General features: G+C 38.1%; 1 protein-coding gene across 1 annotated transcript in view; it reads left to right on the top strand.

Moving 5' to 3' along the window:
• Positions 1 to 16,287, top strand: part of ascc3 (activating signal cointegrator 1 complex subunit 3) — a 146,785-nt gene that overhangs the window by 112,931 nt on the left and 17,567 nt on the right. Inside the window, exons 25-34 of the mRNA XM_086154889.1 lie at positions 2,315 to 2,535; positions 2,988 to 3,073; positions 3,363 to 3,529; positions 4,586 to 4,731; positions 6,430 to 6,550; positions 7,872 to 8,014; positions 10,972 to 11,109; positions 11,588 to 11,708; positions 12,021 to 12,153; positions 12,497 to 12,622. Of these exons, the coding sequence (XP_086011015.1) occupies positions 2,315 to 2,535; positions 2,988 to 3,073; positions 3,363 to 3,529; positions 4,586 to 4,731; positions 6,430 to 6,550; positions 7,872 to 8,014; positions 10,972 to 11,109; positions 11,588 to 11,708; positions 12,021 to 12,153; positions 12,497 to 12,622 (1,402 nt within the window). The remainder of the gene's footprint in view (positions 1 to 2,314; positions 2,536 to 2,987; positions 3,074 to 3,362; positions 3,530 to 4,585; positions 4,732 to 6,429; positions 6,551 to 7,871; positions 8,015 to 10,971; positions 11,110 to 11,587; positions 11,709 to 12,020; positions 12,154 to 12,496; positions 12,623 to 16,287) is intronic.

The following is a 16,287-nucleotide window of genomic DNA, read 5'->3' as shown; positions in this document are numbered from 1 at the left end:
GACACAAAACATTTGCGTTAATGTGAAAATAAAATAAAATACAAAGCAAGAGTACAGTGGCATTGCATCACACAGATGCAGTTTTCTAGCTGTAGTCCATCATTAAAAGTCACTCTGTGTGTCTTGCTAAGTTGCAACTGTGTGATCTGAACCAGCAGGCACCTATTTTGTACTCCAAGTCATTTGGTGGCAGCATGTGACTTAAATACATTTTACCAAAAATGTCTACCACTAAGAGATACATCCACAGTAGAAATGAACTTTATCTCCTCCAACTCTACCTCATTTGGAAGTTTGATGAACGGGGATGATGATTTTTATGAACATTTTTTTACTGGTTTGTTTGCTTTTATGCAGGTTATATGTATCATATTTGTGTATGTTTCTGTTCTGCTGATAAGCACCTCTGCATTGCACCTAATATGACTTTTCAGCATCATGGCTGAAAAACAGGTGTTTAATCTCTGTGTTTCTAAAGCACAATGACGATGTCCCATAAGAGAGACTTTAGAGGATTTTTGTCTTTGTAATTTTATTTAATTTTTAACTCTTATGACAGCGAGGTGAAAGAATGAGGAGTTTCTGAAATTCATTCTCCACTTTGTGTCTCCTAAATAGACAGGACTAGACGAACCAATGTGGCATACAAGTCAACCTAATGTGCAATGTCTTGATTTTTATTTAATAATATATAGTGCAGTTTTTAATTTATTTTTGTATTCATTTATCTATTTAATTTATTTAAAAAATATTATTTATTTTTAATTCATACAATCATTCTTTTTCAAGCTAATCGCTATCCCTCCTGTATGTAAGGCTGTTAACTTACCATTTAATGGTAGATCACTTCCTTCACAAACACACACACACACACTTTGGGGGGGGAGTGAATGATAGAATTAGATGATTTTGACTGTAGTGGCTGAAATTAGTTTTCCTCTCTAGGGCCCCTAGAGTTGTTCCACCACTCCCTCTGTGAGCTAGACAGAAAGATTCAGGTGCTATCAATGGTGATGCAGCCCTCTGATCACAATCACTCCACCAGACCACAGTTAGTATCAATAAGGGAACCACTTTCCGAAAAAAGTGGCGCTGATATGTTCGATGTCGATCCCAAAAGTGTCTTTTTGCTCCTAAGCCAAGCTGAGTTGGTTTTGCGTTGTTCTCAATTTTGGTCCCACCTCTGTTATTTTAATATTCCAACCATGCCAGGGCACCACTGCTGCTACCAAGTAACGAATTCCGACCTCTGATGCCACAAATAAAATCTGTTCTAGCAGCAAAGCAGCCGGATGCTTCTCTACTCAGTCGGCCTGATGCAGTGATACAAGACAGAGCAATACAGATATTCAATCAGCACAATAACCCTGTTGATGACTGTAATTGATTATTATTATAGAACTGGAGAAAATGGAGACTCAAACAACAGTTGTAGAAAACAGAAATCTGTAAACTGACAATTCAGGTGCTTAGTGTTTTTACATCTAAATTAGAATGTTCAAATGTTGTCCCTAAGCTGCCCATACCAAACGATGTGTGAAAGAATTCTAATTTATGTTTTCACTGAAGTATAAATGTTTCACACGAAACCAGTTTGATGGCTTTTCACATCGTTGCACCTGGTCCAGGACACTTTTAAGAACATGAAGATGGCCATGAGTGTCGTTTTGGTATAAACCATGGAGGCACAGAGATAATTTAAAGTAGCAATTCCCTCATCTTTTGCTCTATTTAAAAGTCATGTTTATTAAGAATCTACATTATGGTACAATTTTAGCGGAAGCTGATTGTCCGAGGTGTTTCAAATCAGTGCAAAAATAAAATGCAATATGGAATGGTAATATTAGAGTAGTAAATTTGCTAATGTTAGTTCCCTTCTGTGGATGTTAGCGTGTGTCTAAGCAACATGTTTCAAGAAGACATGTTGTTTAGTGCACATAATTGTTTTGAGAGAGGGGAAAGGAAAAGAAACCCAGCAACACAACAGAGATTGTATACCAAGCAGATAGATGAAGTATTGCAAGAAAATGTTTATGTTATTACAGGTTTTTAAATGATTACCTGTAAATATTTGCACATTTAAAGCCCAGGTGAATCCTCTAGAATTACAGCATTTTATGTGGCATACATGGTACATGCATGCCACATAAAGTACTTACATAGTATTTATTGTTTGAAAAAAACAAAAACAACTAAGATAGATAATTAAATATGACCTTGAGATGAAGATTAACTGTTTTATAATTAGAAAATATTTCCATTTCTGAAGTGAATCCACTTACATGTATATTTATGAATGTTCTTTCCCTTCCAGAACTGCTTGACCTGCAACCATTGCCAGTGACAGCGTTGGGTAACCGGGAATATGAGAGTTTATATAAGTTCACACATTACAACCCCATCCAGACGCAGATCTTCCACACATTGTATCACACCGACACCAACGTCCTGCTGGGGGCGCCAACAGGCTCTGGAAAAACCATTGCCGCAGAGATGGCCATGTTCAGAGTCTTCAACAAGTATCCAACGGCTAAAGTAAGAAGTCTTGCCATTTTTCTTTTGGCATCATTTTTTGTCAGAAAATAAAAAATAATAAACAAGGCTTTATTAAGGTTTTAGATTTCATATTCTACGTCTGTTTTTTGATGTGCGTTATCTATTCGTCTGCTTACGTCAAGATGTGATTGCGGTGCCTTCATGTTAAACTCCAAATGAAACTCCTTGATGAACTGTAATATTGAACCTACTGAGGTTGAACCAGATAAAATCCTCAATTTTAAGCTCAGACCACCTTTTTTCTGGTCTATCTGTGTCTAAGAACACAACTAGGGTAATGACGGATTCTAAACAGAGGTTATGTCCATGACATAAATGTCCTTAGTCACCGACCTTGACCTTGTGACCTCATGACCTTGTCTCGCAATATATTCAGGTTTGAAAAGCAATCCAATCTCCTCTGAGAGTTACTCTGTTCCTCATGTATTCAGGTAGTGTACATTGCCCCGCTTAAAGCCTTGGTCCGAGAGAGAATTGAGGACTGGAAGATCAGGATTGAGGAGAAACTGGGAAGAAAGTGAGTGGACACAGATGTTCCATCAGAAAATAGATGCATATGTGTATGACAGGAATGTGTGAGAATGTACCACATATCTACTGTCAGCTTGAAGTGGTTTGTATTTAAAACTGATTTCTTTTTGCGGTTGCTCAATTGGAATAATACATAAAATGTGCATGTGTGTATATACATGTGCATGCATGTTTCTGTGCTACCATTTTTTTCTCTTCATAGAACTTCATAGAAAGTGTATGAATATTTGATTGTATTTATTTATTAATATTTTTCATGTTTTCACCGTGAACAGAGTGGTTGAACTGACGGGTGATGTAACTCCAGATATGAGAGCTATCGCACAGGCTGACCTCATTGTCACCACTCCTGAGAAGTGGGATGGAGTGAGCAGAAGCTGGCAGAACAGAAGTTACGTCCAGAAAGTAGCCATTCTTATTATTGATGAAATCCACCTCCTGGGTAAGAAACAACACGATAAGATACCATACATCAGGGGTGCACACACTTTTTCACCTTGTGAGCTACTTTTCAAATGACCATGTGAAAATGATCTACCTCCACCAAAAAAGGCTGAATATATATCCATTAATATATCTACCTAGTATAATTAACACAATAAATGTTGGCGGATCTTTCATAACTGCATAAACCCTTATGGCACACTACAACAGAGTACTTTTTTGGTAAATACCTTATTCTGATGACTTGAATGGAGTCAGTAGCATAGTTGAAGTTCGCTGTGAGAAAAATGACTGCTGTCCTGACAGCTGGGATTTTAGTTCCCGCACCTTTCTCCTTCTCAGCTCACTTTTCGTAGGGAAGTCAGTGTCGTAGTTTTTATGAACAGTCTGAAAGTGCCACTCCACATTTCCCTTTTTCGGTATAGCAACGGCAGACTGGCAGATGAGGCAAACGCACTTTGAAAATGACATAGTAAAAAAAAAAAGTCCACCTCCTATTCTGTATTGAAGTGATACATTTTAGCCTTTTTACTTGGCCCAGATCCCACACTCATTTTTATACCCAGAAGTTTAGAAGACATAGATTGGAGGCTAGCTTGCTAGAATGTGCTGTTATGTGCACATGCGTGTGACGCCTGTGTCAGAAAACGTCAGACTGGACAGATCGACTGTCAGTCAAGTGAGTCAGTCAATTTCATAGTGAGTATGATAGACTGAAGTCTACTTTTTAATGGCATCCAATCTACCCACACTACCTTTGCGATTGACTGGCAGATGGCGATCGACGTATTGGGCACACCTGCTGTATGATTTTAGATAGTTAAAAAACATTTTAAATCATCCATGTGGACAACACATACACCAAAGCCTCAATATGGTCTCCATCCTCTTATCCATAAGCTTGCCAAAAGATGTCTCAAGTGCAATATGCTTGCTTTAAAAAAAAGAATAATTAATTAAATTCCTTTTCAGCAAGCACCAATGGGTTGCACATAGAGCTCCTTAATGTTTACCTTTACTCAAATCTTCTTTGAAACTACTACTTTCATTTCAGGGGAGGATAGAGGTCCAGTATTAGAGGTCATTGTGTCCAGGACGAACTTCATATCCTCCCACACATCGAAGAGTGTCCGTGTAGTCGGCCTATCCACTGCTCTGGCTAATGCTCGAGACCTCGCGGACTGGCTGGGGATCAAACAGGTCAGAAACATGCACCAGGATCTCTTCTAACAAATCACAACATGGTTTAAAATGCATTAACTGTGCTCACTGACCTTTGCTTCATAACCACTTTTATTACCGCAGTAGTCACACTGACTTTGTTTACTGACAATCCTGTCACAATCCATCTTTTCAGAAGCAGCACACTTAGCTTAAAGTTGATTTGTGACAGGTCCTACCATATTTGATTGCCTGTTCAAGATATTAGCAATTAAGATGAACAGATACTTTTGGCATGGATTCATCGCTATAATCATCCGCGGCCTGTGTCTGGTTGCCATGTCTTGGTTGTCCTCATTAGATGACTGTGGTTATGTTGATGGATGAGCAGCAGCTTGTCAGCTTAAAGCAGAGATGTGGATCAAATGATGCCAAGAAGGAAGAGATATTGTCATGAATTCAAATGAATTGAAGGCCTATACTTACTATGTGCTTCTCCTTTTTTTTTCTTTTTACGGTACACCTTTGTGATGTGATATCAAGTCAGGATATCAGCTGAATGATTTGTTCTAACAGTACATTTGTTCTATACATCACACAGGTTGATTTTATCCTTTCTCTACCATGATAGTTGTAGACCTAAAATGTTCTATTCTATATCTCTGTACCCATTATTATAGTAAGATAACAGAGCGATCCCAGAGAGAACTGGGTAATTTTTTTGAGTTTGGAAAATATCTGCCTCGACTAGCATTGAAGTTATTATACAGTCTGATACTCGACTACAACATCAGGTTCCTTTCAGGCAAATTAAATCTGGGGAGTTTGGTATGATATTGTAATGTCTCGATGGATTATATTTCCTGTAACCAAAGTTCTGGAACAATAGCCAAAGTCCTATTAATGATGGAAAATCTCAAATACATAATTAAAACAAGGTCTGTGAATCTGAATTGAGCATGTTATCTGAGAACTTAACAACATAAGATAGAAAATGTTGCCTAAAAGCCTGAATGACAAAGGACCTTTTTCTATATCGTCCATCTTTTCCTGCAACCCTCTGGACAAAATGCACTCGTCCCATGTCCTGTCCTCTAGTGCCACCCGCTGGAAGTTCTTTTCGGTCTTTAAACCACAAATTAAAACATATAGTGTGTTACTCTTTCATATTGTTATTTATCGTAGTGTGGTGTGTTAAAAATGGTCTTACAAATTTACTCAATTGCAAGATCGAAGTGATATCCCAAAACCTACTGAAGTTACTTTGTCTGGAATTGATGTTTTGACATGACTTATATACTATAAAGTAATTTTAGAATATTTTAGCTGACTTCCTTTACTGCCAGTGCTATCAAGAAGCACAGTTGGCAAACTGGTTTGGCTATTTGCCTTCCATAAATCTAACCGGCTGGGTGCTATTTGAACCAGGGCTGCAAGATTTGTAGCTGCCAAGTCCATTATCTTGGCTTTGCAAAGGTCTAAACACAAAACACACAATACAATGCAACACACTTGCATTAACATCCTAAATCACACTTTTATTCCAGTTGCGTCCCCACTTTGACCACTCAGTAGTCGCAGCAGGTCAGAGACTGTGGAGCACCACGGTTTGTCAATGACAGTGACAGACAGCTCACATTACAGCCAGATGGGCTTTCCTTTTGCCAGCTGCTTCCATCAAATCCCTCTTCTTTCTTCTCTTTCCCCCACTCTGCTCCGTCTCTGTCTGCGCAACAGGTGGGATTGTTTAACTTCCGTCCTTCAGTTCGTCCCGTCCCGCTGGAAGTTCATATCCATGGTTTCCCAGGCCAGCATTACTGCCCCCGCATGGCCACCATGAACAAGCCCACCTTCCAAGGTATGCCGTCACGATACTCATGTGCTGTGCACATGACTCACACACACGTGTCATGCATATTTCAAGGTTCGTAAATTCGAATTGATCATGTTTTCTGAGATCTACCAAAATGCGAAAGCCCCAACGAGATCCAACCAACCTCCTCTTCTTTCGGCTGCTCCCTTCAGGGGACGCCACAGCAAATCATCTTCCTCCATCTCACTCCACTTCTTTGTATCGTCTTCTCTCACGTCAACTTAACTTCACGTCCTCTTTCACGACATTCATAAATCTCCTCCTAGGCCTGCTCCTTGTCAGTTCCAACCTCAGCATCCGTCTACCAACAGATTCAGTATCCCTCCGATCATGTCCAAACCATCTCTATATGGCCTCTGACCTAATTTCCACGAAGGACCTGATTTCATTTGGAACACACAAACTCAAAGTTGATGACTTTCAAAGGCCTGCAAATGTGGGTCCATCATGAAAGTATTAAATTAGGACTTTTTTAGAGGGGTCGGGGTGTTGCAATTGCCAATATTATTTTTTTGTAAGGATATAAGCAGGACCATGAATCAGTATGAAAAAGTCATGGCAAAATGCAACTGTAGTTTTGTGTTATAGTGACCTATAGTAATTCACTACATTTCAGTGTTGTGTTTGTTTTGACATTTGATCAATTTTGATCATTTGACAAACAGATTCATTTAATTTAAGTTTACCAATAAGTTTACTATTAGACAGACATTGCATTATAGTTGAAAATGAGGTGGCACTCTTAACAGCAATGAAAATCTAATTTCGATATATTTAGTCTGTCTCGTGAAAATTATTTCTATCTAAAAATTTGTCTGAAAGATTAGGAGCCATTTGAGGAAAATATACTGGTTCATGGTTGCACCTTTCACCTATTTCAAATGCCTCCTCTGACAAAAGGTTATCTGTGAAAGGCAAAGTGAAACCTATAAAATCATTGTTTAACTGTTGAGGATCTGACATCTCTGAACATTGTCTTCGTGTTTGATGATTGAATTTCAACTGCAAAAACAGTTAATAGAGAAGTAGATAATAGTCAGAATCAACAACTATATGTTAGCAATATGATGTGCGATGTTGTAGTTGCCAATATGTATTTTACTGTTGAAAATCACATTTCTGTAAGTATGTGTGTGTAAAAATGCATGTTTTTGTCGTTTGTTTTTTGAAGTATTATGATTTGTAACAATTTTAATTGCTTATATTAGTTTCATAGACTATCTCAATCCAGATTTCTCTTTTATTTCAGTCGTGGGTTAATTTTCTGCAGAGATATTAATGTGAATTACTGTGTTATACTTCACAGCAATACGTAGCCACTCGCCAGCCAAGCCAGTCCTGATCTTTGTTTCCTCCAGACGGCAAACTCGACTGACCGCCCTGGACCTTATTGCGTACCTGGCCACAGAGGACAACCCCAAACAGTGGCTGCATCAAGATGAGAGAGAGGTATGCCAACACACAGCAGGATCAAACTAAGGCATGTTTATGTAGGCTTGTTTCCTGAACCATGCTGAAACAATGTTTCAATGTAAAAGTTGGTTTGAAAGCATCCCCCGCCCCCAACAAAGCATGAATTACTCAACAGGAAAGGTCAATATCACCCTTCATTTAAATTGTCTTTGAATATTTTGTGGTCAATTCAAAATGAAAAACAAACTGCACCCATGAGATCCTATTTAAATTGTAATGACTGTTTTATTAAAACACTTGGATAGTCAGACATGACACTGTTGTTACCTAAGCATGTATGTCTGCACAAAAAAGAAGTCATGATCAGAAATAAAAAGATGGATAAAGAGATACCACTATAAACAGCAGCAACGGGGAAGAACTTAATCACACTTATTACTCAAGAACTAATGGGTTCCCTATTCTCTTTATGCCCATGCAATATGTGTGTGCAAACATGCATGTGTGTGTGTGTCTGTGTGTGTGTGTGTGTGTGCGCTGTCCGTGTGTGTCACTTAAGGGAGATGATGACAAGGATAAATCAGTTTGTCAGGATGGTATGGGGTGAATAAATACCATTTTAAAGCACTTTACCAAGACCCAAGAATATTGTGGTATTTATAATACAAGATTGCACAACACATCTTTCTTCACTGCAATTTTCTCTACTTCATAAAAGCAGGCGTATATTAGGTAATGTTGGTTAATCAGAGATATATCTCCCATTTTGATTCTCTGGGGACTTCAGTCAAACCTAAAATATTGTGTGTATGTGTGTTAACTTCGTAGCCATTTATAACATGTTAAAAGATGCACCAATGACTGCTGCAATGCCAGATGTGACACAGAAAGTTTCAGGTGAATGAAGCTTAAAGATCATTCAGAAAAGTATGTTTAGAAGCAACATGAAAGAATTCTCTCCATGGGACAAAGGTTTGTCATTCAATCAGTCAAACAGAGAAACAAGAACCTAAACAGTCTTATGCATATAAAGATGTGTGTGTGTATGCGTGCTTGTGAGCCGCTGCCGAGGCAACGGTATTTAGATGAGTTGTACACCCTGCAGTGAATATCTCCAATATCTGTGTATGTATAGTTAACACATAGGATCAACATTGGATCAAGAAACCCAATTCTTCAGGAGTTAGCTCCTAAAATAGCATGAGCAAGTATGTAATGTCTGTGGTGGTAAATTTGAGAAAAACACTTCACTCACCCAGGCTGTCATCTTGCGACACTGTCCAACAGCCTCTGCAAGGTGTACATTAATAGCCTGTCTGAAAACTTCATTGTCCTCATGTTGTGCTGTTTTGACGATAAAGCTGATTTTGACCATTTTGAACTTGTATGTATGTGGATGTGAAGGTTTTATTATCACTATCTTGTAATATTGGATATGTCGTTTGGAAATGCATTCACGTTGGAGTAGTTTGTTGCTAGCGATATTTTATAGAAGGGTAGAAAAAAAAAACAATACTTTCCCTTAGTCCTTTGTGTCCAGTCCCTTGCCTTCTTCATGTATACAAGTCAAGACCCCACCCAGGTTCAAATATGATAAATAACAAATATGATATCATATAAATAGAGACAGGATGTTTTGTTTTTTGTTTAAAGTGCCAATGTTATTTCCATTAAATGGCAGTAATTGTGAAAAAAATCACAGCCCAACACTCGCTGGTGTACACAGCCATCTCTATCCACCGCTATTATAAATTGAAATGATACGCATTAAACTCTTCCAGAGTTCTGAATTTGTGCAATAGAACCAGAGGAGATTCAACCATAGTGTAAATTTGCACGTTCTTATGACATAGCCAGTTCCTATATGTGTCTGTATAACATTCCCATCCTCCGTGTGGGTTCAAATGATTGATGCAGCAGCCTGCTGTGTTTCTGCCCCAGCCTATGTTACAGCTCAGCTCCCTGCTGTTTGACCGACAGTCCGCCGACGATAGCTTCTTAAATCTCACCGGGAGTCACCTACAGCCCCGAATCTCTTGTGTGACCTGACAGCTCTTTCTTCCCTTTGCAATTATGTGAACCTCCCTTCCCCTCCGGTCCTTCCACTTTTTATTTCCCTTTGAATTACCTCATATATATTCCCTATCATACAACAAGGATATGTTTGTTTGTTTTTTTTATTTTGGAACCTTTTAAGTTCTGTTTAAAGTCCACATAACGTTGACCAACAATATCTGAGCACTGTCTTTCAATCCCATAATAGTGCACATTGTGTATAGCGAGAAAAAGAGGCAGACTCCTACTGGAATAAATGTAACTGGCTTAATCAAACTACATATTTTGGTTTTGGTTCTGTTTTTCTGCCTATATTAAAGGGACATTGCCCCTTAGAATAGGCCGATCATCCTGTATTGCTGTGAAAGCATTTGTTGATCCCTTGTTAAGAAGACAAATCAAATTAAATTTTATTGTACTATATGAAATGTATTATATTTAGAGACACAACAGAAGCAACTGCTCCTCCCCGTGTACAACTAACTCTTTACAATTAATCTGGGAATTTAGCCATAGTTGTGCAACTGAGCAAGTGTCTGCAGTGTGGTAACAATATTCCAGATTTATAAACCTTTTGTTCGGTTTTTCAATGCTGCTGTCCTCATCAGTTGAGGAATCTGAACACTGAACCAAATGCATAGTTTTGCTATGTCTCTATGATATTCAAGAGAGAAAGAAACCATTCTCCCAATGGATAATCCTCAACCCACTCGAAAAATCACATTATTATTTCCTTTCATTTTTTGACTCATCAAACCAGTGACTGGTCCGTAGATTTGGGACATCATCTCTTCCTTTTTAAGCTCGTTAATTCAGATTTCTCATTTGGTTAGAAATCAGCCGGTGACTGCGTCATACTTCAGCAGATCCTCTATGAGTGTATTTGAATATATTGCCTACCACTAAGTGCCTCTAAGTGTGTTTTTGTCTGTCTGCAGATAGAGGATATCATCGGCACAGTGAGGGATTCCAACTTGAAGCTAACGCTGGCCTTTGGAATAGGAATGCATCATGCCGGACTGCATGAGCGAGACAGAAAGACTGTGGAGGAGCTGTTTGTCAACTGCAAGATTCAGGTATGGCTCCAGAATTGCATTCTGCGCTTTGTTCAAGTTGATAATTATAGAATAAAAACATATTCTTGCTTTTTAGCCACAAGCTTTCAGTATGCATTTACTGATCTAACGGCAACCTTAAGCATGTGTAAATTTATCTGAGTGGAATTATGAAAACCATGGAAACCGGATTATGCTTGCTTAGTTATCCCAATGTGCATGTAGTGCAACTTGCACACTTACTAGGATGCATCATGGCAATGCTCTTACTATTTTGTCACTGAATCTGACTAAGTTGCATACATAAATGTGTACATATATAAAACATGCTACAATAGAGGTCTTAGATATTTCAAAGGTCAAAGGTAAACCACTGTTGCATCATTAAGTTCTGCAAAAAGATGTTCTAGCCATTACTATACCATAATATCTCAGCAACATATGGGGTCTTTGTTCTTGTGATACAATATGAATAGAAATTCTTACCTTGTTTTCTCAGGTTTTGATTGCCACCAGCACTCTGGCTTGGGGGGTGAATTTCCCTGCTCACCTGGTGGTTGTCAAGGGAACTGAATACTATGATGGAAAATCCAGGCGATATGTGGATTATCCTATTACAGGTACACACTTCTCCCCAACAGACTATCAATCAGCCATTTCAGAACAAACTAGTAATTCATCTTTATAGTCACAATACTTACTTTATGGCATATATCTCAACTTTTAAATATTTGGAAGGAAATACCCTTTTTTCCTCATGCCAGAAGCAGCATAGCAAAAGAAGATAATTTAATTTGTATTACACTTTTTGGGAATTTTGATCCAAGTCATTGAGGAAGCAGTGGGATAACTACATTCCTACTATTCCAGGAATGTGGAACATGGAGTTGTAAATCAGGCTCTTGGTTCCTGTTCTGTGTGTGTGTGTGTAGATGTTTTACAGATGATGGGACGAGCAGGTCGGCCGCAGTTTGATGACCAGGGCAAAGCAGTTATCCTCGTCCATGACATCAAGAAGGATTTCTACAAGAAATTTCTCTATGAACCTTTTCCTGTTGAGTCCAGGTAAAATGCACACCTTTTGTTCTGATTTTATGTATTCAGAAAGTATTTTCTAGAAAACAAGGGATTCGCTGTCCAAGCAAACTGTTCCCCTTGTATTGAAGAGTAACAAATCTTACCTGATCTCCATTGTCATTCCAACCACTATTTCAAGATAGTTCTTTTTGCTTCTCAATCCAAACCACCCCCCATCTCAGCTCTGGTTTGAAGTCCACTTTGGACGGGGGGTGGTCAACATCTGGAGACCTGCAGGGGGTTGGTACAGAAGAAGTACTGAGGCCCTTAATCCTGTATTTACTGTTCAGCTGGAAACTGTCTGTCTGATAGATTTATATTGTCCCATCAGCCTCCTGAGTGTGCTGTCAGACCATCTAAATGCTGAGATTGCAGCAGGAACCATCACATCCAAGCAGGATGCAATGGACTACATCACCTGGACTTATTTCTTCAGAAGATTGGTTATGAACCCCAGGTTAGGAACATCTCCTCGGATATAATATCATTCACATAAGAAACAGGTTTATTGGTTGTGCTCAGGTACACACAGTTGTCAAATTCTCATGCCCTTTTTTGAGGCCATGCAGTTTTTGAGACTGAAGACTGAATCAACAGCTTGCTGCATCTTGATTGTCAAGCACCATGTAACATTATTTAAAATGAATTTATGAAATGACATGATCCACCAATCTCTTTGTCTTATTAAACGTAGGTGTGGGTCAATCAGATATCAAATTTGCTTCATGTGTACATTAAATCCATTGATAAGTGCAAACTGCTGCAGGTATTCCCAAACATACTGTTTTGCAAACAGTAATAATTCACCTTTATTTGCATGCTGAGCTGTTAGTCCCCTGGGGTAACACATTTAGAGATGCACTTGGGTTCATATCACTCAGGATTCCTGATTGTTCCTGGGCTGCATGACATTTCTCAAGTCCCATGCTTCACACCCTAGTATCAAGTGAGGAACTTAAGTCATTTTTGTTTACGTAATACATGACTAAGTATTGTTGTTCAAGATTCTCATGGGCTTAGTCATCAAATTGTGTTCTGGAAAGAAGATACAATTGTTAATGCCATGCAAGAGACTGGGCCTTTGTTCCAAACACAGATGTCTCTGAGACCCGAAGAATCCACATTGCTTTTTTTTTTATTTTGAACTGAACGACTTTACTAGCTGACCTAAATGACCAGACTAGGGAAAGAGGACTGAAAGAACAGATATAGGTATTTCTGTTGGCACATTTGTTTATGATTAATAGCTTGTTCCCTGCTGATGTCCTCTAGGTAAAACAATAACATAATCTGTGATGGAAATCCAAATACAGAAAGAATATTGTCATTATGAGCCTCTGGTTTCCCCCTCACAGTTTTTCTTGCATTTTCATTAGTTTATCTGTAAATCTTTCTTGCCACATAGGTACCCCAAGAATGGAATTAAAAAGATAAATTGGATTGAATTAAATTAAAGCAAAAAAATATATATGCATACAGTATGTATATACTGAATGGATGCAAACTATTGCTTTCTTTACTCAGTGAAATAAAAATTGAAAAAATCCCCCAAAATAAAAAAGTCAATTTGATCACTGGAACATCAAATGATAGCAGAGAATCTTCGATGCAGAGACAGTAATTTACATTCCATACTTCAGTGGGTACATCGACTTGAAAACGATCTCACATGTTTACAAATCAGGACTGTGATTAATATACACGTGACAAATTCATTCTGTCACACCTCCTCAGCCTTCAGGCTTATGCACCAACCGTGACGATAGGAGACAGGAAGCGAGAGCTATGATCTTATCATGCAATGTTTTCATAGCTCTGTTCATTTTGTTGTTTTTACAGTTTTTACTGGAAGAGATGGAGAAATAGATAGTAAAATAGTATAGATACAAATTAAATTTTTGGCTTGTCTGGAGAGCCATGAAATTGTTTTTTAATGTTAAATAGTGGTCTGTATTTCATTATTGCACTTTCAAAAAAGAGGAAAAAAAATAATGTCTGTTTATGTCGAATGCCGATTTAAATTCCATTACCAACAGAGACTTTGTTTCCAATGTCCATGTCAGACATGTTTTGCTTATATATCACCACGGTCATATTTAACTTAATGGTTCATGAAAGAATCCCAAATGGCTTAAATTTTGCTTCTGAATTTACAAATCCCTAGACATCGTAATTTCCTTGAAGCTGTATTTTATATCTCAGCAGCTAATCTATCACCACTGGGCTCTCACTAAACCTGCCAACCCCTGACAATGACACAAAGATGCACACAAACACACCCACATGTTCCCTTGGGTGTCGTAATTATCTGCCGACCAGCTCCCTACACTATCAAGAGCCTAATAGCGCTGATGCTAATGGCCATGATAATCAGACAGGCCATGCCAGTGGTTAAAACATTTGAAATGTGTTCAGTAATAAACACATTCAGTGCTTGGAGCTGTGCACATTTAGAGTCAAGGTAATGACAGAAACATTTAACATTAAATACACAATGAATATGGCTGTCACCTGTCTAAAATGTTGCCCGCAGACCTGGCACAAGATGCCTCTCTCCCTGCTCCCTCTAGCATAATAAACTATTGTATCTGATAATCATGAGGATACCATTTTTTAAATTAATTTGAGAGGTAGGCAATTTGCACTCATTGAAGGTGTAATATTAGTTCTCCTTTCACTTTGCTGAAGTGTTTTTTTTCTCTTGAATGTTTCAATCTATTTAATTTGTCATCTTGCGAGATATACCCACATCAGATAGGGGCGTGTTATGGCCATTCCAATTGTCAGTATATTTGTGGGCTGAGAAAAATGAGACATCTGTAAAGTCTTCAGTGGTTGTTTTTCTTTTTTTTGTAGTTCTTGTCAGATCATACACTGATTCATCTTAGCAAACTTATTCTGTAGCCAATTGGTTACCAGTGCCACTGAGACCCTTGTAAATAATATACCTTGTGGCCAAAGATATTTCAAATGAAACACTGAATATTTCAAGACAAGTAGCTTTTTTGTTGAAGATGGGTGCACAAATGGTGAAAAGATCAACTTCACCTAAATACAGCGGATCATTCGCCATTGAAAGAGGCCCAGGTGACCTTTTTGTGCACATTGCTATTATACTGTCACAAAATGCACCTAAGGCCTTCTAACTATATATATGTTTACCAGATCTTGAACTCCACTTCATCATAACTCTACCACTTTGTATATCATTACTAGTTATACCTGCATCATTTGAACCAGACCAAAAATGCTAAATTAAAATGGGGGACCTTAGTTAACCCCAGAGATGTTTAACAAAGCACCTGGGTACAGAGTCTATGATGATGACAAATATGTGTCTTAGAAGAACCCCTCTTGGGAAGTGAAGGATTAGAAATCACATTTAACCAATAACGGCACCTCTAATAACAACATTGAATTCAGGTTCTGTTTCATTTTGCATACTTCAGCTTTTTTTCTTTCTTCTCTTTTCATTTTGATGATTGATTTCTAGCCAAATTTAATTTAAGTAATCGGGTTCCTTCTGCATGTGTGGAAGGCGTATCGTCTCGCCCTGTTGTTTTTATTTGTTTTTCTTTCCTATTAGCTAATGAAAACTGATGTATGTATTAGTTTTCCTGTCACAAATTTGAACATCTGAACTATCCAAAAAGAATAAAGAAAAAAACTGCTTTGGTGCACATAAAGCAACAACTTGATTGCTTTGAAAATGCCTTGAATAATAGTTTTTTCCTTTTTCTTTCTTTCTTTTTTTTTTTTTTTTTTGATAATACTAATATGGTTTCCTTTGCTCTTTAATTTTACCCATACACACCATGCACAAATATGAGCTAATTGTCTTAGATTACTCCACTGCTGAGCCTCATGTGGTAACTCTTACATAGCAGCACTGAGCATGGAACCTATTTCAGCCATTGTTTGTCTTATTTCAGGTAATAACAGTCTAACCTGGGAATCATTTGCTGGAAAGACTGGCCATTTTCCTTTCATCTGGGCATTTTCTTCTGTAGCAAAAGTGTGTACAAGATTGTTAACAGTGAAAGCATCTAACAGTGTAGATGCAGTGACAGCAAAATCTTTTCTTCTACCAGAGTTGCGTGGCTCCATTTTTGTTCTTATCTT

Source organism: Fistularia commersonii, chromosome 11, assembly GCF_037954325.1.
Source record: "Fistularia commersonii isolate RoL2024-O1a breed Wild chromosome 11, RoL_Fcom_v1.0, whole genome shotgun sequence".
In the NCBI taxonomy this organism is placed as follows: domain Eukaryota; kingdom Metazoa; phylum Chordata; class Actinopteri; order Syngnathiformes; family Fistulariidae; genus Fistularia; species Fistularia commersonii.
This window is presented reverse-complemented; position numbering and strand designations above follow the sequence as displayed.